The following is a 25,192-nucleotide window of genomic DNA, read 5'->3' on the forward strand; positions in this document are numbered from 1 at the left end:
ATGCATACAATCTGTAAACAATGTAAAGTATGTAAAATTACTATAAATTGGATAATACAAAGCACAGAAAAAAGTAATTTATAAATTTTAAAATTCTTAATATATAATTTTAATATATTAATAATAAAAATATATATTATTAAAAATTAAAAGTTAAAGAAAATGATATATCAATTTTCATTATATTACATATCAGGTTTCAATTTTCTATGATCCATAGTTTACAGATTATTTTGTTTTTTTAAATGTGTATAATTTCATTAATGTCTTTCTATTCTTATACATAAAAAAATATTTAAAAAAATAAAGTTTAAAAATTTCAAAGTAAAAATTATAAGTATCAGAATAATAATAAACAGCAGGAGTTATGCATTAAAATTTTAAGAATTTTCCAAAGTTCCAAAAACAGAGATACCAAAGGAAAGAGGGGAAGGGGGAGAGAATATAAAATTTTGAATATCTATCTCTCCATCTTACTATTATAATAAGTATAACAATGCATTTTTCACAGAATAACGTGTAATCGCATATCGCTTTATATAATAAATTTTAATACATATACGTATATTTATTTTTTATTTATTCTCAGAATTCTTACTCGATAAGAATTCTCGCTATATATATATATATATATATATATATATATATGTATAAATTATAATGCTATATAAACAAGCAAGATATTAATACACTTATCATATTTAATAAGTAGTCAATTTCTAGAAGCTTTTCTAATGCTAAAATGTATATATTATACTATTAGAAAACTTTTGTTCATCATTTATTCGGAAATAATAACGAATCGTACATTTCGTCTCTTCACGCGATTCATTTTGACTTGTCAACTTTGCACAAATTGCAATTTGACATGCGCTCCGTGACACATTTATGTTCTTCAGCAATCTGCATTCAAATGAACAATGCTTGAAATGAATAAGCTCATTGACTTAAAGCATTGTTCTTATTATTTTGAGCAATAAAAATGTACATTCCTTTATCTCCAGCTTATCGTGTATAACATCACATAAAATAATATTTGTATGTCTCGTATATTTGTGTATATGCGAAAAACGAGTTGATTCTTTTTTTATTTAATTTAATTTTGTTTTCCACAGCGAATTTGGCAAATTTTAAATAATTTCCTTGTTTCCGTTCTATGTAAATATGATTGACATATATTACGATCTACACGATACTCTCCCTTAAGAAAGTCGATTATATATTATACAAATACGACCCCACATAGAAATGCTGTTTGCTCTAAAGCCAAGTTAAATAAAGAAAAAAAAAGTGCAGATTTAATGATTTTTTAATAGAAAAAAAGTAGACGCTCCTGTGCGCTCCCAGACAGTAGCCTCCAGCCACGTTTGATGTTTAAATATTGAATGATGGCACGTACACAAATTAGAACTCCTAAAAGTAGTAAGTAGCGTCACATTTTACCCTCTAAGGTATCTTTCGAATGAGTTTCTTATGATGCGTTTATGTTGGAACAGTAATAAAAGCTATAAGAGAGGCGATAAGAGAACGGCGATAAAAAATTTATCTTTCTTTAATATAAGTATAGTGGAGTTATAATGATAATATAATGGTTCTAGCCAGGATTGTGCCATACGTTTCAAGATTATGTACATCTGGATTATTTACGTATTGCTCACGTTATGTTCACATTTCTTTTTTGCATAGACAATATAAACAATGTAAATTATTATAAATTGGACAATACAAAAGAGTAATTAAATTATAAGATTGTTAATATATTTGACTTAATACTTATAAAATAAAAATATTTATAAAAATAGAATATAATTTTCACTATTTCTATAAAATCTCCTATAATCCATAGAATACTCTTTACACATACGTAAAATCTAGTTTACATTATATACATGTATATTTTACACATTGATTATAGCTGTTAAGAGTGATAAACAGTTTCTAAAAATAATTTCAAAGAATTATTGTCTTCAAATAAAATGATAAAATAAATACACGTGGAAAATTGGAAAATAAATACATGTAAAAATACAAATAAAGTAAATAAATTTGAAGGGAATACGTGTTATGCTACTAATTTTTCAACGCCGCTCTTATCGTTTATTATTGCTCCAACATTAATGCACCCTTCAAATATTATACAAACCGAATGCCATAATCAACCACCACAGCCATGAGTTCTCTCGCGAAGCAAGGTCGGTGGAGTGTTTAACAATGAGCGTCCACTTTGTCAGAGACAATCCAAAGCCAGCTAGCGCACCGTAACGAGAGGCAATGGTGTGACAGAAACACATCAGTAATAAAAATCCAATCCAGTTGAATAGGAATGCGACTATAAGGGAGATGAATTAATGCAGATAACTGTCAGCGTCAGGGTGGGTTAGATATTGTAGAATATAATTAATACACAACCAAGAAACGCTGTGAAGAACATAAAATCTGTGCCAAGCAGCCCACTCTCTGGATCTCCTTCCGCAGCTTCTGTATCTATTGCCAGTATTGTTAAAGGCTGCTGTGGTGGTCTAATATTTCCTGGCTGCAAGAAAAAGATTCAGAACTTCTCAGAAATAGAATATCTCGGAATATAGATATGTATATTAAAATTTTCTTTGCAATTGCATACCATGTGCACCTGAGGCTGTGGCTCGCCCTGTAGAGACTTTTCACGCTGAACTTCCTCATAACTGGGTAATTTGGTAGCTACTTCATAAGGGGGTGGTGCAGAGAAGTCTAGTTTTGGAGGTGGAATCTCCTCTCCTTCAACCTTCAAACAATTATATTATGTTAATAACTTTAAAACGTAATGTTGTCAGTTTTACATTGCATAATATTATACATCACAATATATTACTACAATTGAATGGAGAAAGGCTCAGAACACTCATTGTTTGTTAATATTTTTTATACAGTTTTATACCTAGTTTTTCTAGTTCTTCAAACTAATATATTACCATTCGGTTTGCCGTTGTAGCCTGTGCAGCAGCAGTAGACGCTCCGGAATGACCGAGCATGTCAACCTGCAGGAATGGCATTGCCACAGTGACAGTAGGAATTTCGTTCTGATTTGACGTCTCGCCACTCGTGTCCGCACTCGCTTGAGGCGGCTGTGGAACAATGCGTAAAACAGATCTTAATCAATGACATACCATCTACAAGACATTTTTTAAACGTTCTGTCTCCGGCAAGGAGTAACTCAGAGAAATTTTTGGAATCGAAATGTATGTACATGTCTTTTGTCAAATCATAAATAACAATGACGTTATTTTTCTTTGTGCACAAGATAATCAAAACAATGCGACAACGGGTAGATCGAGTTGATCGCCAAGCCGATTACGATCGCGCTAGAAAATACTGACGATCGCGCAAGAGCTGCGCATCGAGTTAACTCGCTGTCACAAGTGCGACGTGTTTTGTACGGAAAAAAGGCAATGTCCGAAGGGGGGCTCTCGCGGAACCATTCCCGGACCCATCGCGGGATGGACGTACCGTGTTGTGACGGGCGTTACTGTCCATTTCCAGCCAGATTTGTGCGGCGCGGCTGAGAGACGGTGTCGCGAGGGTTCTCCCCCAAGGGACGATACGCGTTTACGGAACGCGAGACGGCCCTTGCTTCGAACCCGAGACAACGGTAAAAAGTTCTCGCAATCGATGCCTTGACAGCTGGTAAGTCGTAACCGACGTGACGACTGCCAACCGTTCTGGAGCGACGTCTTTATCGGTCTCTCTCGTTCTCAGAGGACGAATCAGTGATGCTAGACTTGTTTCTTTCGCGCATGCGTAATGCTAGAGGCGGTGTGGCGATTAGTGGCCACTGATCGAGCGATTGTTTCTTTTTCCTCTTTGTCAACATACTTTGGACATTGGACAATCTGGATATTGGATTCGCTCTCGCGCAACGTGAGTATTTCAGTTTCTAAAAAGGGCCGATCTCACCATTTTCGATTAGCTTAATCGATCGACAATACTCGTCAACTACAAAACTTAAAATTGATCATATTTTGTTTTTAAATTACAATTTTTTTATATATAATACGTTAAATTAGTAATTAAGTAATTATTAAAATCATTAAAAAAGTAGGTTAGAGAATAATTTTTAAGTTTTAAGACTGCGCACAGTTTGCTATCAAGATATGTTCCCTAATAGCACAGATTTCTCAGGAACATCCATGGAACGTCCATAGGACGTCCGTATGTCCTAAAAATGTTCCTGGGACGTTCTCTGGATGAAGTGTGCCGTTAGGATTAATTACGAAATATTTTAAAATTTCTAAGATTCTTTGTTCTACAATTTTTAACGAAATGACGTGTTTATGTATGATACATTCTAAGAGATGTCGACTTTCTGAATATTTCTTTTATTGGATTAACTTTTATTATTAGAAGCTTTAGCCGACATTAATTAGCAAAGATATAATCGAGCAGTGTTACATTCGGAAATTCAGATCGTGTAGACATCGGGCTCTGAATTGTTCCGAATGGTGATTGGTCGCTTGTGATCGCGCGTTGCGAATCGTCCCTTAGGACGGGATCCCAGCCACCGGAAGTGGCACGCGCGCGCACTGCTAGCGCGACGCTAGCGATTGCGACGATTGCCCTCGCCGTTTTTTTGGACGAGTTCGAGGTGCGTGGTTCATAAATCGTGATCAAAAATTCTTATTATTTCAACACGTTACAGCATAAAAATGTCGTCCACAGTCGCTCGCTCGACCAGTCGGGCGGTGGGAGGGGAAAATGATCTTGAAAGGGGAACGGCGCACAGAGGGAGCAACTGCGCTCACGTCGCCGCGCATAAGCAACGGCGACGCTCCGCTCACGCAAGTCAGTCGCTTGCTGACATTCGCAGGTGTAGGTTGGTTGACAGTGTCGTCTTCTCGCGATGTCTGAAGTATTCAAACTGGGTGATCTAGTATGGTGCGTATTAGAATGAGTGCGTGTGATCGTGTGTCTCTGATACGAGTCCAGGCGTAATCTGATTCCTCACCGTATCTTTTTTTCTGGCTTTCAGGGCGAAGATGAAGGGATTCTCGCCGTGGCCCGGCCGGGTAAGTGGTATTCTCCCCCCTCTCCCCCTTTCTAGCTAAGCAACGCGGGCTCCCGTTAATATCGCCTGTGCGCGCGCGCGCGCGTGCGCTTGCCTGTCTGCCTTCGCTCGTATTTGGCGGTTTTCGCGTCGTTCCACCTCGTCAGCATTCACCGCCGGCACCAGCTGTCGACGCCACTGGCCGCGGGCTCGTGGTGCGACGCGTCGCGTCGCATCGTGGTCGAAGCGGCGCGACGCTGTCTCCCGCCACACCCGATCTTCGAATTCAAATTGGCGCGCAAGACGCAGAGCTTATAACCTAAATCTTCGTGCGCCGTGCGATCGCAGATCCTCTCCCTCTCTTTCTCTAGCACGGCGAGCTCCTCTGCAGGATCAAGTCCCCACCCCTCCCGTCGTGTCATGGTTTCGAAATTCCTCGCGAGAAATCGAGTGTTGGGTGCCCGCGACTGTCGTTGTCGACAAGACTTTAGAATTTGTCCCGCGTAATCTGTCTCCCCTTTTCCGATTGGCGGAAATGCGTGTGACGTCGACAGCGTGCTGAGTGAGCGATTACGGACTGATCCCGGAGGTTGTCATACGGATGCATACGTTTTAAAATCAGATAAGCCTGCAGTATCCATAATCTTGTGCAAGTCGAGGCGCAAGATTCTGTATGGTCAATTTAATCTGTAATGGAGTTTTAAGACTGCTTCCGGCAGAATTCCGACTCCGTTCTTTAACGCGCATGATAAAATCTTTAGCATAGATAAACACGATATTGTATGAAAATACATCATATATACATTATATATGTGACGTTGTTTAAGAATAGAGTTGCCGAATGATCTTGAATATGTGTACAAGATTGATCGGATTATGAATACGAACTCCAGAGACCCATATTCACGTTCGCGAGAGAGAAGAGGGAGGAGAATGGAGGCAGCGTTTACGGATGCGTTTTTTCATCAAGAGACATAGATGTTGGATACAATGCAACACAGTGAATCATTTCATTCTTGTTTAATATTGACAAATAACAAGGATAAAATGGTTCACTATGTTATACTGTGTCAACTATATCACTTGCTAGAAAATGCCCGACAATAACTCGCAGACTTTTCCGAGTGCATTTACGCGGCAAACGCCGGTGTATACAACAGGGCCGTACGAAGGTTGGGGATGCTGAACGCGCGGTCTAGATCCTAGCGAACTATTGTCTTGATATAGAGAGAAAGTAACGTGCAATTGTAAAACTTATACATATAATGGATTTGTAGACAGAATTATTTGACAGAAGTGTTGTTGGATGGAAACCCATTTTTAACATGTATCTTTTTTACTTTTTATGGACTGATTGTTCTACAAATCTGATAATGTGGTAAATTATGTAATGGATAAATCTCTGTCTACACACCCAGTATATATTTACTATATAGTTTATTGAAAAGTGAAATAATTAGTCATAAATCTTAAAAATACATTGAGAAATATTAAAAGTTTACAATTAATGACTTATGAGGATAAATGTTGACTATAGAATGTTCTAGTTGAATATAGAATGCTCTGTTAATTTTCTAAAGGTATTAATTTTTTGATTCTGTAAAAGTTTGATATTATTGTTGATAATATTGTTTTTCAAAAATGCATTGTAAATTAAAATTAAATTTAAGATGTATATGAAGAAATAAATGCTACGATTATTTTTATTATTGTTTATATAGTATTGTATAAGTTATATGTACATATATACATATATATTAATTTTGTAATGACATGCAAAGGTGTCAGTTCCTTCGAAGGATTTGAAGAAGCCCGCGAATACTAAAAAGGGACCAGTTCAATGTATCTTCTTTTTTGGGACAAATAATTAGTAAGTGTAATTTGTATTAATCTTATTCACGGAACGTTACTATAATTTATAATTCTCAACGATGTCTTTCTTTTGTAGTGCATGGATAGAAGAATCCCACATTAAGCCCTACCAGGAGTATAAAGATACCTTAGTGAAATCTAGCAAATCTGGCGCATTCAAGGATGCAGTGGAAGCTATAGAAGATTTCATCGCCAAAGGAGAGGTGAGCAGAATTTTTGTATCCTTGATAATTATCTGTACATTACAATTTAATGTAATGCAATGTAATTAAATTATTAAAAAAAAAAATTATAATGGGATTTCTGATAATTAAAATATGATAAAGTAATTGAGTTTAATAATGGAAATCATCATGGTAAATAATGAGCAAATTATTTGTAAATGTCTTTAATTATTTACACACATTAACTTTCTTAAATTATTAATAACAATTATATTGTTAATCAGTTCAATATTGTATTAGCGTTTACAATTTATAAAATTATTTTAAAAATGATAATGAAATAAAAAAAAATAAAGTCCGTGTTATTATTGAAATTTCGAAATATAAAAATAGATTATATTGAAAATAATTAAATCTTCTGTATTTATGTATTAGGTATTCGAGGATGGTCTGGATCCGGATTCCTTGTTCGACAGGCTCAAAGAAGAGACTGTAACCGAGAAGAAACCCGTTGTCAAAACACCGAAGCCGCGCAAAGTTAGTAGCGATCTCTGATTTCTCAGCTGTTAAAAATGTTCTTTAATTTCGTTTTATATTGTATATGCAAACTGAGAAACTACTGCTACAGGAGGCTCCTACGAAACCCACTAAGCGTCTAAGTGACAGCGGTACGGGTGATCGTCGACCGGGTAAAAAGCAGCGGAGGGAATCAAGCGGTAGCAACAGAGTCGGCAGTGTCAGTCCTACCATGAACCATTCTACCCCGGCTAGAAAAACAGGCTCGCTCCTAAACAGACCGGCAAATATCGCCAGACCTGTAAGTAATCCATTTTTACTGTTGGCTTAAAAGATTTATTTATTTCGTCCTGATCATTATTAATATGATTAAAGTCCAGCAGGTAGACAATAAGTAGGATTTAATAATGTTAGTATTAAGTGACATAAATCAGAACTCAATTGAAATTGAAATATGGGTTCTCTAAGCATCTACTATCTCATATTATTGTCACCTCCATCACTCACCTTTAACTTTCCCTTTATGAAATTGATGGCGTACATGAAGACCGGGAATTAAATTCTCCAATTACGAATCGACCATTCTTAAATAAAGCCGCGCGAGAGATACCCCCATCCGATTTTAATATTTGTGTACAATATTTCAATCACATAAATATGAATTTATTTATGAACATTTTGACTTGTATTTATATATATATATATATATATATATATATATATATATATATATATATTGCGCGTTTAACGCTGAAGTGTAGTTTGTTGAATTTAAATTTTATTTAATTAATATTCATATTCTTATGGTAACATTATGTTATCATAAGATTGAGAATTTGGTGGTGTACTGCGCGCGAAATGTTCTACACACTCGCACATATACACACATAGTACGCACACGAAGACGCTTACATCTCAGTACCGTAGTTAGGATTTTTACCACCTGTTGGTTCCATATGTAACTTTAACATTAAAATGTTTAAAAAATTATAATTATAAAATCTGAAAAATTAAGATTTATTTTTACATTTAAATAAAAAATATCAGAATTATATTTAATTATTGTATCCTCACAGGTTTTATTTATAGGCATTTTCTATAGACATGCAATCCCATTCAAAGAATATTGCAAATTACCTAACTTTTAAATATTTTTTGATATTTTTGTAAAATATTTATAATTTGAAAAATTTTTCTACAATGTTTTATTATATTATTTATAATATCGAGAACGGCTGTACCAGTCAAAAGCAGATCTTAGTGTTCAATACTTTTCTAGGTGAATTTACAAACATTTATCAGATTTCCCAAACTGCCTGCCGCATACTTGCCGCATACTTTCACAATAAATTTCATTAGTTTTCGAGATAATGGGAGGATAGTAGAAATGCTTGTATCAAAATTATTAAATTAATAAGCAATTTAATTTTCGTGATATTAACATTCTTGGGTTTTTTTTAAAGCTATATTTAAAAATCGGCAAATATGCAGCGTGTAGTTTAAGGAATCTGATAAATGTTTATAAATTCAATTGGAAAATTATTGAGTATTAAGATCTATTTTTGACCGGTACAGCCGTTCTTGTTATTTAAATGTGTTGATACACATTCTTATGTTGAGACACTTTCGAATCATATTAAGATATTGTTTATATTATTTTTAATATATTTATCGAGGGGAAATTCACAGCCGGCATTGGTGTACAAAATTTCGGCAGTGGACTGCCGAAAAAAGTAAGCAGTGACCTATAATATTGACGGCATTGTCGTCAGTGGTTGGGGAGTGGTGAGCTCACTTCAGAGTCGGTTTTTCGATCATGGGGTTGAGCACAAAAATTTTTGAATACTTCGGGAAAGCTTTAGAATTCTTGTGCAGGCATTGGCATGATAATGGGCACGCGGTAGTGTTCATAATTGCATGGCATTGCCTTAATTTTAATATAGGATTGACGGCATTGTAGGCATTGACTAACAATAAGCATTGTCGGCAGTGTACAAAAATGTCGGCAGTGTTTTACAGCAATGCCAAAAATCGGCATTGGTGTACAAAATTTTGGGTTGTGAATTCCCCCTCGATATTTATATTATTAATATATTTATATTATATTATTATTTTTTATTATGTAGTTGTTAAATATTATATCTAATATGCTTTTGCTATCTAAATATATTTGTAAAATAAAAGTGAGATAAATGTATACATTCCAGATCCCTTACTTAAAAACAGAATTTTTTTACATGCTTACATTTTAATAATTATTAATACTCTAAAATCATTTATAGAGTATTAATAGAGTATATTCTCTAGATAAGATATCCTAGAGGGATGTGCGCCTTTTTCAAATTACAAGTCCCTTTAGAAATGGAATTTTTTTTAAGAAATGTTTTTTTTTTTTTAATTTTTATTTTTATTGCAATAAAAAAATCTAATAAAAATTTTATTAAAATGGATTGTAAATGCAATTAATTGCAAGTAAAATTTTTCTAACTTTTTGTTTATTGGAAATTAATTCGTTATAAAGTCATAGAATTCAATCTAATTTTTTATTACTAATAAAAATTTGGAAGAATAATTTTTATAAAAATATTTTTATTATTAATAACTAAATTATAATTCTTTTATCTACAACAGTTGAAATTATTTATAATTATTTATCGAGAGTTTGAAGATTTTAACTACATAAATCGTTATAGAAGAACTATTTGTCATCGAAAAAAATATGTTTCAGGAATGACAGTGCGATAAATTTCGTAAAGTTGTTTCTTTTAATGGAAAAATATTTAAGATTAACTATATATATATATATATATATATATATATATATATATATATATATATATGTATGTATTATTCTTTTCCTATAATATTTCTTTACGTGTTTGGCAGGTTACACTACCTTTAGACGTCGAAACGATGTCACAAACTCTCAAGGAGAAGAATATTCTTCCATCAAATCTGAAATTTGGTTTTCTCGGACTCGGTATCATGGGCAGCGGTATCGTGAAAAATTTGATCAACAGTGGTCATAGCGTGATCGTGTGGAATCGAACGCAGGAGAAGGTATGTACTGATATTTCTTTTCTTTTTTTTTTTCGATAAAATTAGACACGAAAGATTTATGCTGATGGCAAATACAATGTATTATAATTAAAATAGCATTTGTTAATTAAACAATGAAAATCTGGAATCGTATATTGAGTTACCACTTATAAAAATAGTGTTTAACAATATAAAATATATTAATTAATCGACGTTTGAGATATATGTATATATATATATATATATATATATATATGTGTGTGTGTATATATATATATATATATATATATATATATATATATGAATAAGTATGTATAATTTTTTATTATGATTTCATGCTTTATTATAATATATCGCGGCATAATTATATTTTATTATAATTAATTATGTTGGTTTTGGTATATTTTTAAATATAATATATTAAATCTTGATAAATCATTACGTGTCAAATTGTGTGCGAAAGAGGGTTGTTAAAGGAAATCAAAGAGTGTATCGCAATAAACAATGAGATTTATTAACTTTGAGAACTATAGTAGTTGAGCAGATTTGCCGACGTCATCTCGGTCGAAGGAAATAACTCGGGATTATTTTCGCAGAGGCGAACAAGTCGCTTTGTTACAAATGACTAGGTCTTTTACATCGCTCGATTTGAACATTAAAGCAATTTAATCGTGGGGGTATCTCTCCTAATTTTCCAATGTGAATAATGTCCGAATAGCAGATACAGATCGGTTTCATGTTTTCCTCCTTGATCTACATCTCGCAAGTTTACGACACAAGGAAACGATAGTTTATGGCGTCACAATTATTTGTTGGTAGTATTTTTTTAATACATCTACTATCTTAATACTCCAGTATTTCGAAATAAAATAATAGGAAACTACCGACGGGAAGCTCGACAAAATGCGTTTAGGTGTTAAATTTGAAAACATTTTAGACCCCTCGGCAAGAGTATATGTAAGATATTTTGAACGGTATTCCTGGGGAGATAACCGTAAGAATCGCTTGGTCTTTTTAACGATCGTCATAATCAATGACAGCTCCCGATAATATGAAAACAGCGCTTCAGCGTAAAAAAGAGTTTGCGCGTTCAGACTTTCCTTCTTTGGAACCTGATTTCCAAATATTGAATTGTAACACAAGCAGCTACTTGTGATCCGATAACATCGATATTTTTATAACAAATTCAAGTGATTGGCAAACATTACTTCGTGGAATACTCTTGTTATAGCTTTGATTATACATTATTTATTTTTCAGTATTTTTGGAGATAATTAAAATTTATATAAATGAGTATAATTATGTACGGAGTGATCATTACTTTCATAGTCGTTCAGGACAGATTTCTCTATCGTATGCGACTTGTGCAATTTATTGTACATCCAATAAATGTACGATCATATTTTTGCAAACTCCATTCTACATTGATAATTTACATTGCGATATATATCTTTCGAAAGCTCACAAATCACAGCGCTTAAAAGACTCATTAAAAGTTAGATAAAGTATCGAAGTTACATAGGACGTCTTAAACAAGCTGAGACTCGGAACGTCTTTTGCATATTAAGAAAATAAAATTCCTCTCGCTGTTTCGTCACACTAAAGATAAACGCGTTCCTATATGATACTACAATATATGAACTTTCGCTACAAAATTGTTTTTTTATGATATTTAACTCCTGTATGAGAGAGAATGCTGTTCGCGGAGTCGAAAGATGGAGTAAATTCAATTATTTTTATATATTTTTTCTAATTTTATCTTTAATAAAAATTCGATCTACACACAGTGGCATAATTAATGTTCAATGCATCAACACGTTTTTGGTCCTTAGGAAGACCGTGACAATGAAGCTTTCTCCTTTTCTGCTTTATTTGTAAAATTAATAATGCGAAAATTTTCGCATTTTACGTGGTCATATTTAATCGGCAAAACATTCGGCGAAACATTTGTTTCGCTGAAAAGTTTTATATAGAATAGAATAGAATATCGTAATCTCTTCATTCTTTCTGTCGATTTGTTAAGCATCGCTTGCTCGCATTTAATAATAATTATGCTACTATCGATATAATATACTGAAATGCGAAAAGTCATTTCCGGAAAGCAACTACGCGCGATTACTTTGATCCAATTACTTCGATTTTTACATGCCTCAATCAGTGTCCGCATCATCGACAGCGTCTTTTTGCATCATCAATTTTAATTTATATGCGCTGCACGTGCGTTACCCTCTATTAAGGCTTCGCGGTTTAAAAATGACGTTGTATAAAAAATATACATGCTGGAAGCATAAGTACGAGCATTCGTGACATACGAAGGGAACAGAGAAAAGTAGTTCTCTCTCTCTCTCTCTCTCTCTCTCTTTCACCTAAGATTCGACGTGCCATGACGAGAAGTAGCTAATTAAACTTTAAATTATTCTCTAAGCATAGTAGATTTCAAGTTTCCCTCGTTTTGTCGCTCCCTAAGAACATTCTGGCATAGTTACGCAATAGATGATCCCGTTTAACTAACGTTAGAAATATACCGGGTGAACGCACTCATCGGATTTTATTTCCTCTTTTACTTTTCCATATCTTTATACAATCATCACAAAAAGGAAAATGACGTAATCTGAAATGATGGAACAATATTGATTCGTCTAGTCGCGCGTTTTAATCAAAAAGTTAAATGACAAAATTAGAAATTAATCTTAAATAGTAATGATCAAATTTATATAAAAATACCGGTTATTAGTCGAACATAAATCCCAAACATTTTTAATATTGATTACATTTGTGTGCGAGCGTGGTTTCTTCGGTTGCATTAAACGCAATTATCAAATTTGCTCCACAAGGGAAGAAGAGCCAGTAAAAGATAAACCGCAGACGTGTGTAAATGTGTTAATATATAAATAACTGCTTCTTTTTGAATTAAAATTACAATGGATGTTCCCATTGAAATGTGGATATTTCTCTGATGGTCTTTTTTTTAATTTAGTTCACCACCAAGGTGGATTCGCAGCGGATCGATAGGTTTGGGAAGCGTCGAGGAAGCCAATCATATTGGATTTGTATACCGTTACCTACAGTTTGGCTTTTACTCGCTCTTCTCGAGATTTTACCTCGAAAGTACTTTTCGTTATTTTCATTCTAATTAGATAATTTGATTATTAGATAACATTGGAAATAATAAAATTATCATAATTGGTATTATTAAAAAGAAGGGGACCATAGGATAATTGTAAATTGTTTTTGTCAAAAATCTCGACAGGTATCAACACAATAATTTGGAACAGCGTTATCAAAGATTACTTGTTATTCATATAATTGTATCACTTTCAAACTACAAATTACGAATATCTAGAATTTCTTATTTTGTCGCCTGACATTATTTGCGATATACCGAAACTGGTATACGTGCACACAAATGTACCGCCTTTGATGAATCTGATTTCAAAAGTTCAATGCAAATGAGAAAAAACAGTCATTAATCTATCTGAATTTTTAATAAAGTTACGAATCGACTTTATAATCGCAAAGTTATAATGATGTTTTTCGCAGTTATTATCAGTCAATTTTACGTAAATTAGAGCAAAAACAGTTGTTTCAAAGTTTTTTGAACTAGCGTACGTGAATATCGATGAGATTTACGAGACCAAGTACAATTAGATTGAACGACTGATTGCACCATTTGTATGGTGTTACCATTTCGATTAGCTGATCTTCAGCGAAGTAGTGGGTGTAAAAGTAAAAGTAAGAAATCGGCTGTTGAAAGGTATTCTTTAATGAATGCGTAGATGTTTTCTTAGTAAAAGTTTGACTAAAAATTTTCCACTGGCTCTGAAATTTTCTCAGAATAAATATCTCAGCGGTTATATATATTAATGTTTGTGTAACAATTACGTTTTTAATGTGAAATTTAATTAATCATTTTAGAATGAATATTATTATAAAATTTTTATTTAATTTACAATTTTTGAAAAATATACACACAAATATATTTATATATAAAAAATATCACATAAATAAAAATTTAATTAGATTTTTTAAATAAAGATCTTTTTATGAGATGAGAACGCGCGCGATGCAATTTTTGTCAAAATAAATATTACATTTTGCAATTTATTTATATGTGTATCAAAATTTCATTTCTTTTACATTGAGTTGAAATAAGAGCTTTATTTAATAACGTTGAAATTCTACATTAGCAATATTTCCGGTGTTCTTGTGATTTTGCTCTTTATATTTTTACTATGTCTATATGTTTACATGTTCAATCAGGAGATCCAGAAGTTCACGTAATAATTTTATTTATTATATTTGCATATTGCTGATTTACTTGCAAGCAGAACTCGGCATTTACAAACGTGATAGTATTAATAGCGAATTATCAATTTTTAATACAAGTTTTAAATCAATTTATGTTAAATCACAGATTGAAATAAAATGATTATTTATGTTTTGAAAATAATCTATTTTATGAATTTATATTTAAAAATATATCACTATGAAATTATATGAAATGTTCAAATTCTGACAATAACGAGTATTCGTTTATCAATAATTGTACATGTATACATTTATTATAAAAAGTTTTCTATTGATTCTTTATAGAGCCTATATCTATAAGACAGTGGAATAATATAGAAAAGTAGAGTAGTATAGAAAATAATCATTTGTTTTTGTTTCATGATGGAGTCAGTGTATTGAAAAACAAGTTTGTGAAGACTTCATAATTACGCATTAACTTTTCACTAAGAAAACGTTAACTGCACCTTCATCAAATTCGAGCCTATGAAAATCTATCGATTCCCACTTCTTCGGATTTCGACCGGACGGGTTTCTCTCGACATAAAATAGGATTCTCCTTACGGTTATCATAACGCTGAGACCGGATTGCACGATTTCCACCATGGTTCCGCTTCGTCTTGCGTATCCCGCGCGCGGCTTTCCCCTCCGTCTAACGGAGGAAACGTGATAAAATTTTATCTCTCTTGGAACGTTGCTGACGCGATCCAAAAATAACAACGTTTTCCTGGCCGCAGTCATTTTCCTTTCCGTTTCATTTCATTGGTAATCGCTGATCGTTGTGATGACTCAGCTGTTTCTCCGATTGGCAGCAGTCATTGGATAATTCGTACACACCTGTCGCCTTATCGCGTGATTTTTCCCGACCCTAAAGTATTACATTTTTGGCGATTTAGCTGAAATAATCCACTAATTCTGAGACTAATGAGAGTAAACTGAGTCTCTAAGTTAAGAACCTTTCAAGATTTTACATCCTCCAACTATAATTATCTTGCAAGTTTATATATCCATTAAAAAAATAAATTTTTTCATGAGCTCTATTATACATTTGTATACAGAGTATTTAAAAAGCAAACGTCTAATTTGTAAATTATTATTTTTTATGTATTTTCTTTTATACATTTATATATATATATATATATATATATATATATATATACACATATGTATGTATATATGTATATATGTGTGTGTGTGTGTATATATATATGTATATATAAAATAAAGTTTTTAAGAAATTACGTTCATGGAATAATTCCAAATTAATCATTTGTATGCAAAAAAAGTTACATTTCTTGAACAGCGATATTTTTATAAGATTTTATAGAAGCGATTTTATAGAATTTAAATTTTTAATAAGAGTATGAGAAAAAAGAAATCAAATTGTGCATAAGAAATTAATTTGATGGTAATCTTTTTTTTAAATTAGTTTTAAAATATTTTAAATAAAACTGTTTTATATGCTATAAAAAATAATTGATGTATTTTTATTTAAAAATTATTTTACGTTCAGATTTATCATTGAATTTTCAATCATTTGATCTTTCAATCGTACAGACATGAAATTGAAATTTTTGTTGTTTTTTGCACAATCCATTAAAAGTTTAAATCTGATCAGATAAATGATGGACTACTTTAATTTTTCTTATCTTTTTTTCAGTCATCGCTCTCGCGTTTTCTAACGCAGTTACTATATAAATGATAAATATATTACAAAGATATTCTGTCGATCAAGGTTCGCAATAATTAAATTCTTTACAGTTAGCAACCTTACTAATTGGCAATGAGCTAATTTGCATAGTTAGCACGTCTTACTTTTTTGTTAACACACATGTCTTTAAAAAAAGAGAATAAATTGAGTTTTTAATATATTTTTCCGCAAAGTCCGATTACGAGATGGAGTTTGGATAGAGGATTAAGACGTAGATGCTTGGCGACGATCCGTCAGGATTTATTCAACAAAGGAGCGCATCTTGCAAAATTTGTATAAAAGCAACTTCGTTGAAACTAAATCCATACAATTTTTTTCTCTGAAACACTGTTTCTTGTTTGAATGATCTAAGCCAATATAAATTTTTTTTTATTATAATTTTTTCTTTTTTTTCTTTTTTGCGTGAACTATAAACCCGACCGGTTGGAGAGATGTGTTACTACGTTAAAAAAAAATTAAGTACGTACGTTAGTTACTTTCTTATGTTTCCTTCTTTTTTTTTCTGTATATAAGCATGTACATACTTCTGTGTCTCAAACAATTTATAACCTACTACGCTAAACACAAGCAGTTAAAAAAAAGAAAGGAAAGGACACGAGCAACCGTACGCTGTTGTTTTTCGCCGCTTTTTATTCGCGAGAAAATCGAGACGAAGAAGACGAAAAACATTAAAACGAGTGATTGCTGCCGTGTCGATCTCGCCGCCTCAGTCTTTCGCAATGAGAGGATAATCCGACTTTTTTCCCGCGGTATCACTGAATACATAAAACTTTCACGCACGCATCTATTTACAGAAAAGATTGAATCCTTTGTGGAACTTGCAATCTCGAGACTCGTGGAATTGACAACTAGGCGGAAGTTCTTCCTCGGCGCTTGTAAGAGGAAATTTTAATTTACCGCCGAGTTGACGAGATGACGCAAAAATGCAATTTGCGTCTTTTTTTTATCTTCTCAGATGACAGTTATCTAAAAACGATGACACCGATGAAAAAAAAGCACACGTTGCTTAACGAAAGGCGGACAGGTTGCAAGGTCGACTGTATCAAGAGAAGTCCTTGGAAACTGTCCGCAATTTTTTTTTGTTTTTCTAGATTAGTACACGCACACACTTTTTCTTATGATCGATCAACAGTCATTGATCTCGGCAGAAGAAGGATCTTTCGTTTCTTGGCACTGACACGAATCTTTTTCTTGAACTGTCTTCTAGGGCACTCTCTTCTCGAATCAGTCGTACAAAAGCGGAAGAAGCTTCAAGTGAACTTCTCGATATCGAAGACGTGATTCCCACTTGTCGGACGCAGGATAGTGATTTCATTCTATTACGTTTCATTCTTATTGATTGTTTGAAAACAATTTCTCTTTTGTTATGTTTCTGATAACTTAAATGGTAGCAGGAACCCATTCTTGGCCACTTTAATGCGCTTTAGTTTCTTTGCCGGCTAGAGTTTAGTTTCGCGTGGAAGATCAGGTAGACTGTTGCTAGGTGCTAAAAGTCCCAAGACTTCTGGAATCTCTTTCCGAGGTTCTCTAGACAAGACTGCACCATTGGAACCTCGGAATATCGGCTTGTCGTTCACGTGGTTTCTGGTCACGGATGACGTGCTGCCGTATTCGTTAATACATTGTAGCACCATCGAAGCGGGTAACACTGTAGGCGGTCCCAGAAACGGCGGCGGGCAGCTTTCTTCGATGTAATTGATATGAATACCTTCTATCGTGCTCTGACCATGTGGACTGGTCGACGATAGTTCAGTCGGCGTGTAATACTCGCTGTTGACGTCCTCCAGACTCGTACTCGCCACCAGACCGTCGATCTTCGCCTTGAAATAGGTATCCATGCCATTGAGGTCATCCTTGGTAGGGTCGAATACCATGGAGTCGCTCTTACCGCACGAGCCGCTTCGGCAATTGTCAAAGTACAGATTCGGCAAGTTCTCCAATACCTTAGCCAGCGTTTGCTGCTGGTACTTGTAACTCTCGCGTAACCGCAACACTTGATGGGCGCTGAACTTGCGGATCTTGTTCCGTTGGAAGACATAATTCTCGCGTACCCAGTTCAGTTGGCTGGTGGAATAGTCCCGTACCCTTTTCACCTGCGGAAGAGTAGCAAAATAGACGCGGCTAGATGTGTATCTATTGTATACATTTCGTGTTATTTTGTTGTTATCGCAACAACTGATACACTGTGTGACTTATTTTTTGGCCTTATTATGTTTTCTCTCCACGTCGGAGAGTCGTTTTCACCAGTGTCGAAAAACGTGTGTACCGTGCGCTGTGTCTAATGAATTTTGTATTACTTCGCACGTAACAACTTGGTGCATTGTAACGAAACGAAAATGAATATGATTACAAAAGAAATTAAATTAATTATGGTTTCGCGGTAAAAATTCCCATTGTGTATCGTACCTGATCGTAGTACTGATCTCTCAGTGCGGTCAGGTGGCTGGTACCGTAGTCCCGTATGTCTCGTATATGTTGCATTTGACCCTCGTAGCTGTCTCGGATCCATTCCACTTGCTGAACGCAATTGTCCTTAATTCTGTGTACCTGCTGTGTGTAATTTTCCCTCAGTCTTTCGAGTTGCTGGCTCTTATATTGCTCGATGTTGTCAAGCATCTGGTAGATCTGCTTGGCTCGTGGCGTCACGCCCACGCGTCTGCAGCACAGGCAACACTTGATGCATCCGCACCTGCGAAAGATTCATAGGGGGAAAACGTTAACAAGAAGGTTGTGCGAAAGGAATATAGAAAGTCGTCGGAATCGTCAGGTGGAATTATCGATCGCATCCTGACCTTCTGCCGACTTGTTCGCTCTACTCGTCAAAGTTTACGCTCTCCACGAGCGGCACTGTCACTCGATCTGTTCTATTGACCGACAATACGGATATATGCGTTTAACATAATTGCGAAGTATGACGTACAAGAAGATTACGGTGTATATACTTAAATACATTTTAGATGTTTGCTATGGATACTTACTTTACGAACAAGTACCGCAGCAGCTGCACCGCTAATGTCAGCAGAAGAAATGCCACGGTGCAAATCGCGCCGACGAGAATGCTAAAGATCTTGATATTGTGCAAAGTAACTGGGTCCATGTGCAGCGTCACGTAAACGGTCTCGTTGGCGATCGGGTTGACCGCCGTACACTTGTACTTGCCCACGTCCTGCCGCAGCAGCGTCGCAATGTAAAGGGAGCCATTCTCCAAGACGCGAATACGGCCGTCATCGACGATCGGCTGATCCGACAACCAGCTGTGCACCTTTGGATGTTCTATGAACGCGTCGGGAAAGCCTGGATCCGGCACCCAATGTAGCACCAGACCACTCGGGGTTACCCAAGTTAAAGAGGGCGCGGGATTTCCGCTGAACTCGCATTCCAATAGCACCGAACTCAAGAGGAGGTACTGCTGAGTTTTGGTAGCTTGCACGAGATTCGGCGGGCTGCATTCAAGATAGCGCAATGTCTGCAGCATGTCTACGGTGCTATCCACTTCGTGGCCGCATTTGAGTCCGCTCTGGAAAGTTGCACCACGCAGATGGTGCGCTCTGTTCTCCGCCCACTTGATAAACCAAAACATACGACAATCGCAGGCCCAAGAGTTGCTTTGCAATTGCAACTCGTTCAGCAACGGCAGATGTGCCACATTCGCTGGTAAGAAAGTCAACTCGTTGTTACGCAAGTCGATTCTACGCAAGGACGGGGTCTCGTTCAGAGTCAACTGGCCGATCTCGCGTAGCGGACTATCCGTAATTTCCAGGGTCTCCAATTCGGCCAGGCCGGCCAGATTATTGTTCCGAAGATTCTCCAGTTTAGTCCCGGATAGTAGAAGAGTTCTCAGCCTATTGACAGGTCGCCAGATGTTACCGGGCAACGACGAGATTGGCAAATGACTCAGATTGAGCCATCTTAGACTGACGAGACCTTGAAACGCGGTATCCGTGAGATGGACAATCGGATTATTTCCAAGATTGAGGTGCTCCAAGGCCGTGAGGTCATTGAAGAGGCTACGCGGTAACGCATCGATCTCATTGTTGGCGAGATCGAGCACTTTCAGTTGCACCAAACCAGAAAACAACCGTGATGGGAGCTTTGTCAGTCGGTTACTGGCCAATCGTAGCTCCTGCAACTGTCGATTCGGTTGGAAGCTATGGTCTGGTAGCGAGACCAGCCGGTTTTCGCAGAGATCGAGCCGCACGAGCTCCTTGGCGAAGGCAAACGCCTGATAGGGCAGTACGGAAAGTAGATTTGCCGCCAGACGGATTTCCTGGAGGCGATCCAGATGGTGGAACAACTGCTGCGACAGCGCGACCAGCCGATTTCCAGTGAGGTTCAGGTACTCGAGTTGATGCAATGGATGGAAGACGTCCGACGGGAAGTCGGTCAGCTGATTATCACCTAGGTCGAGTCGTTCGAGGTGCGCGGTGGCGCGAAACGCGCCCGACTCCACTCTCTCGACGCCGCTCGACGACCAGGTCAGACTTCGCAGCCTGGTGGCCCCTTCTAGATCGGTCGTCCGAATCACGGTGGCCGGGACGTCTCTCAGCGACACGCTCGTAACGTTTTGCGGCAAGACGAGATTGGCGAAGCTGCGCCCCGCGCACCTCAGACCACCACCATTGTTGGGGTCCACGCATTCGCATCCATCGGGACATTCTACTCGTGACGACGTAGACGTACCCGTGAACGACGACGACGTGTCCGAGGATGTACTCGCGACCTGCACCACCGCCACCACCACGACCAGAAAGACCAACCACCTCAAGCGCGGATCATCACCTCCCCTCGCCGCCCACACCCGCATTCCTAAAACCTGCAATATGATGGTTTGCACGGGTACAGCGATCTCCCATGTCCTGACGGGTGGGCTTCTCGCGAGGAATTTTCTCGAACTACGGTCCGTTACGATCACGCTTTTCTCTCTCTCTCTTTCTCTCTTCGACAGTGTCGACTTTTTGTACTATCGACTGACTAAAGGACAAAGATTTTATTTACGTAAACACGACTACTTTTTCTATTTCTTGGTCTCTTTCTCTCCTCCACACTACCAGTTAAATATATCGATCACTCGACCACGTGTTTGCGTTTGTCTTCGCAGCTGTAAGAACTTTCGCCGAGCTCTTTCGCTTCTTCCGTTTCCACTACCTACCTGCTGAGAATCACGATCGTATTCCCCGCAGGCTATCTCGAATAAAATATCGTTTCGAAGAGCGAAACGGATCAGGCGATAACGCAAAGAGAGAGTTTAACCGTACGCGAGCGGTTCATCAAGTCTTTCGACAGCGACGATGCGGACGGTGGTGGCGAATGACGATGCGTGGATGATGATACTGGTGGCGCGTCGTCGTTGTCGCGCCGGTAGCATAATTGCGCCCGCCAGGACCGTGTCGTACTATGTACCGTGCTGTGCGTTGCACCGACACCGGAGAGCAGTCTCGAGGATTGCGAGGTGCTAGTCCAGGTGTATGGAAAACGTTAAACCGGCACCGATAATCTCACGCACACACACGCACGCAAGCAAGAACGTTTATTTTCCTTCGTCTTTACCCCTCCACTTTTTCTCCCTCTTTCTCTCTCTGCCCTTCTCTTTGTCTCGTCTTCTTTCTCTCCTCTTATCCTACTGCCGTACGAGATAACCGTCTCCGCCTGTGTGCAGCAACACTGCGGCCGCGCACCACTTGTCACGCGTGTCACATGACACGCTCGTGCATATCGCGCTCCCAGCGGCTGGCCACGTCCACCCGCCGCGCGTCAGATGCAAAAACCGACTATGGAACGGAGCTCCGGCCACGGCTTTACCAGAGCGGGTTCTCCTCGTGGCGAGCACCGGTTCGAGCAATCCGGCAACATCGCCAACTCCCCAGTCGGTCGGCGCCGACGCAAACCTTGCCAGCACGACTCTGCGAGCAGGATGTGAAAGAGGGAGAGAGAGAGAAAAGCGACACCGAGCAAAAGACAGAAAGAGAAAGAAGAAAGAGAACCGCTGTGAAAGAGCGGTACGACGAAAGGCACATGCATGGTAAAGGGGGGGAGGGATTCATGTAGAAGGCAGCCCCCTCAACAACGGCTGTGTCGAATGCTCGGTGAGAGTTTGGGATTTCTCACAGGCCGTTTTATTCGATGCACCGAATGCCCGTCGAGACTCGCTCCATTTAATACGCGTCCTTACGTCGTTGACGCAACGACCAAGTCTATTTCAGCGTCGTCTGGTCTGTCGATTGTTACCCCTGTGCACATCTTTGCGAAGATGCGTCCGGTCTATCATCGAGTATATCGGACACTTTGGCCCCAGGCTCCTGTCTTCGAGCTCTATCGCGATATCGCGATTAACTAAAATAGTTTCAAGTTCAGTGCCAAATTAGCTGTCAGCATTTGCTAGATTGCACACATTTGTGCGATCGGGGAACAATTGCGTTTTAACCTTGATCAACTCTCACTTTTATTAGCAATGTTTCACCTCTAGACTCTATTTTCTTCGATTAGAGAGAAACTGTAAAATTGATCAGTCCGCATTATCAACTTAAATTTAGAGTCAAAATTAAACAGATATGAAACTATCTTTAATAAATTACGCAAAATAAATCTAGAATTTATTACAATTAAAGAATCAAGAATTTTGTTTCTTCTAAGGTGAGAGATGGAAATTTACGAATAAGACTATAGAATTATGGGAAGAAAATACTTTTTGTATTTTCTTTTGACTCTCGTTTAGAGTAAATTTAGACTCACGAAAGAAAGATTTTGCTCCCAGTTGGATCGTAAATAGTATATCCCCTAGACAGAGATGTAGAATCATAAATAGAATATCGTAATAGGACTTCTAGAACTCGTCTATAATGGAAAAAGTCTAGGATGTATAGATGCAAGAAAGATATATACCACATATATTTCTCATATGATTATAAATAGCTACTTAACACTATATCTTTTACGAATTCGTTTTCGAAATCGGAAATAGTGCATCTTATCACAGTCATTCAACGAAGATAAATGCAGATAGATAAGGAAACGTTCGACAATCGTTAACAAACTATACCGGTGCGCCTCGAGTCTGCGAGACCTTAAACTTTGATTCCCACCAGGAGAACCGGTCGTACAGACGGTAAAATTTCACGAGCATCCGGACCAGAGGATGCTCCCACGCTCTTGCTCGCGTTTAATCAAATCTATCTCGCCACGGTGCCTCAACGTCTAGTCGTCGCATGAATCTTTCGCGAAAAAGTGTCGATTTTTCAAGAACGTCATTCTTTCTAAAACACTTGCAGTAGATAAAACAAAATTCAGCTGAAGTTTCATATATAAAATTAATGTTACAAAATACCAATGTACATTTCAACATGTAAAATTATAAACAATAATTTATATTACTTAATTAAAATCGAGAATTATTTCAGCTAAAGTCTACTTTACGCGATCTATAATTTACAGAATTTTATTTATAATTTTATATGAAATTATGAATATTTATAACAGATGCAAGAATTATAGATAAAATGATAAATATAGATAAGAAAAAATTATATTATACGAACCGTAATTTGATTTAAAATTATAAAATACTCGGTTATATTTTTCTTGCGATTATTTCTTTTTTTAATTTTGTCACAAATTATAGATCGTGTAAAGCGAACCTAAGGTAATATTTTTTGCAATAAATTCTTTACAGTATTCCGTGACGCAGGAAGTTTATAAATGCTGGTTAGCAATTGAACATTAATTTAAAATTGTGATAGTACGATTCTGGTTTAATTTAAGAGCTATGTTTCAAGTAACTACGAGGTTGTTCAAAGAATTGGAAAATGTATATAAAATCATATGAAATATTATTTGAGCATTAAGATCTGTTATGACCTTTTGTTATTGGCATTTTCTCGATTATAATTATAAAATAATTATTTTGAAAACTGTCAAATTTAAGTTTTTAATGACAATACTAACTTAAATTTTTACTATTAGTTTGGTTGGAAACAATGATACGACTTAGTGCAGTCCACGCGTTTCCATTACATGCATTTTATATAACGTATAAATAGATCGTCACGCGGATATCGTTAACACGTGGAGAGATAGAAAATACGTGTTTTAACTCAGGGAACAAAGATATCAGGTATCATCACGTTATCGAACTGAGAACGTCAAGGCATAGTCCGATTGCCTGAAAGAATATAATAATAATCGCGATGACGCAAGCGAAGAATAAATGCGTTTTCACTTTGACGCCGCTACGCTTTCCCACGGAATCTGCTTGTTCGCTTTACGATTTTACCTGTGCTGCGGAAAAAAATGGTATAGAGTTTTCGACCGCGTCGAAGAAGTTATTTATGAAAATGTCTCGTGCGCGGATCTGGACGAATATAGAGTCTCTTTATGCACTCCCTACCTTTTCGTTGATTCTGCCTGAATGCGGAGAGCGTATCGTGGCGCATTTGAACGAGGGGTGGAGGCGGGTGGTGTCCCTTAGGTCTCCCACCGTGCAATATCGATCCACGACCTAACTTTGTTCTTCGCTTGTGCAATGCATTGCGACATGCAGGCCATTTAGAGCCAAATCGGAAACATCGTTCAGCGCCGTTTCCAAACTCGTGG

At 36.7% G+C, this 25,192-nt stretch overlaps 3 protein-coding genes across 3 annotated transcripts in view; 1 reads left to right on the top strand and 2 right to left on the bottom strand.

Moving 5' to 3' along the window:
* Positions 1–768: 768 nt before the first annotated feature.
* On the bottom strand, positions 769–3,730 carry LOC105195243 (NEDD4 family-interacting protein 1). Its single transcript, XM_011160597.3, has 6 exons — positions 3,484–3,730; positions 2,949–3,101; positions 2,621–2,761; positions 2,410–2,533; positions 2,144–2,329; positions 769–1,413 (listed from the first exon to the last, which is right to left on the bottom strand). Exons 1-6 carry the CDS (start codon positions 3,508–3,510, stop codon positions 1,310–1,312), a joined length of 735 nt encoding a protein of 244 aa, XP_011158899.1. The 5' UTR covers positions 3,511–3,730; the 3' UTR covers positions 769–1,309.
* Positions 3,731–4,761: 1,031 nt separating this feature from the next.
* Positions 4,762–25,192, top strand: part of LOC105195359 (putative oxidoreductase GLYR1 homolog) — a 44,320-nt gene continuing 23,889 nt past the window's right edge. Inside the window, exons 1-7 of the mRNA XM_039450088.1 lie at positions 4,762–4,908; positions 5,003–5,039; positions 6,799–6,887; positions 6,966–7,092; positions 7,489–7,590; positions 7,682–7,870; positions 10,456–10,629. Of these exons, the coding sequence (XP_039306022.1) occupies positions 4,874–4,908; positions 5,003–5,039; positions 6,799–6,887; positions 6,966–7,092; positions 7,489–7,590; positions 7,682–7,870; positions 10,456–10,629 (753 nt within the window). The 5' untranslated portion in view covers positions 4,762–4,873. The remainder of the gene's footprint in view (positions 4,909–5,002; positions 5,040–6,798; positions 6,888–6,965; positions 7,093–7,488; positions 7,591–7,681; positions 7,871–10,455; positions 10,630–25,192) is intronic.
* Positions 16,823–22,424, bottom strand: LOC105195244 (immunoglobulin domain and leucine-rich repeat-containing protein 2). Its single transcript, XM_011160598.3, has 3 exons — positions 19,585–22,424; positions 19,013–19,295; positions 16,823–18,699 (listed from the first exon to the last, which is right to left on the bottom strand). The coding sequence occupies exons 1-3, from the start codon at positions 21,408–21,410 to the stop codon at positions 18,046–18,048; spliced, it is 2,763 nt and encodes a 920-aa protein (XP_011158900.1). The 5' UTR covers positions 21,411–22,424; the 3' UTR covers positions 16,823–18,045.

Source organism: Solenopsis invicta, chromosome 5 (assembly GCF_016802725.1).
Source record: "Solenopsis invicta isolate M01_SB chromosome 5, UNIL_Sinv_3.0, whole genome shotgun sequence".
Lineage (NCBI taxonomy): Eukaryota > Metazoa > Arthropoda > Insecta > Hymenoptera > Formicidae > Solenopsis > Solenopsis invicta.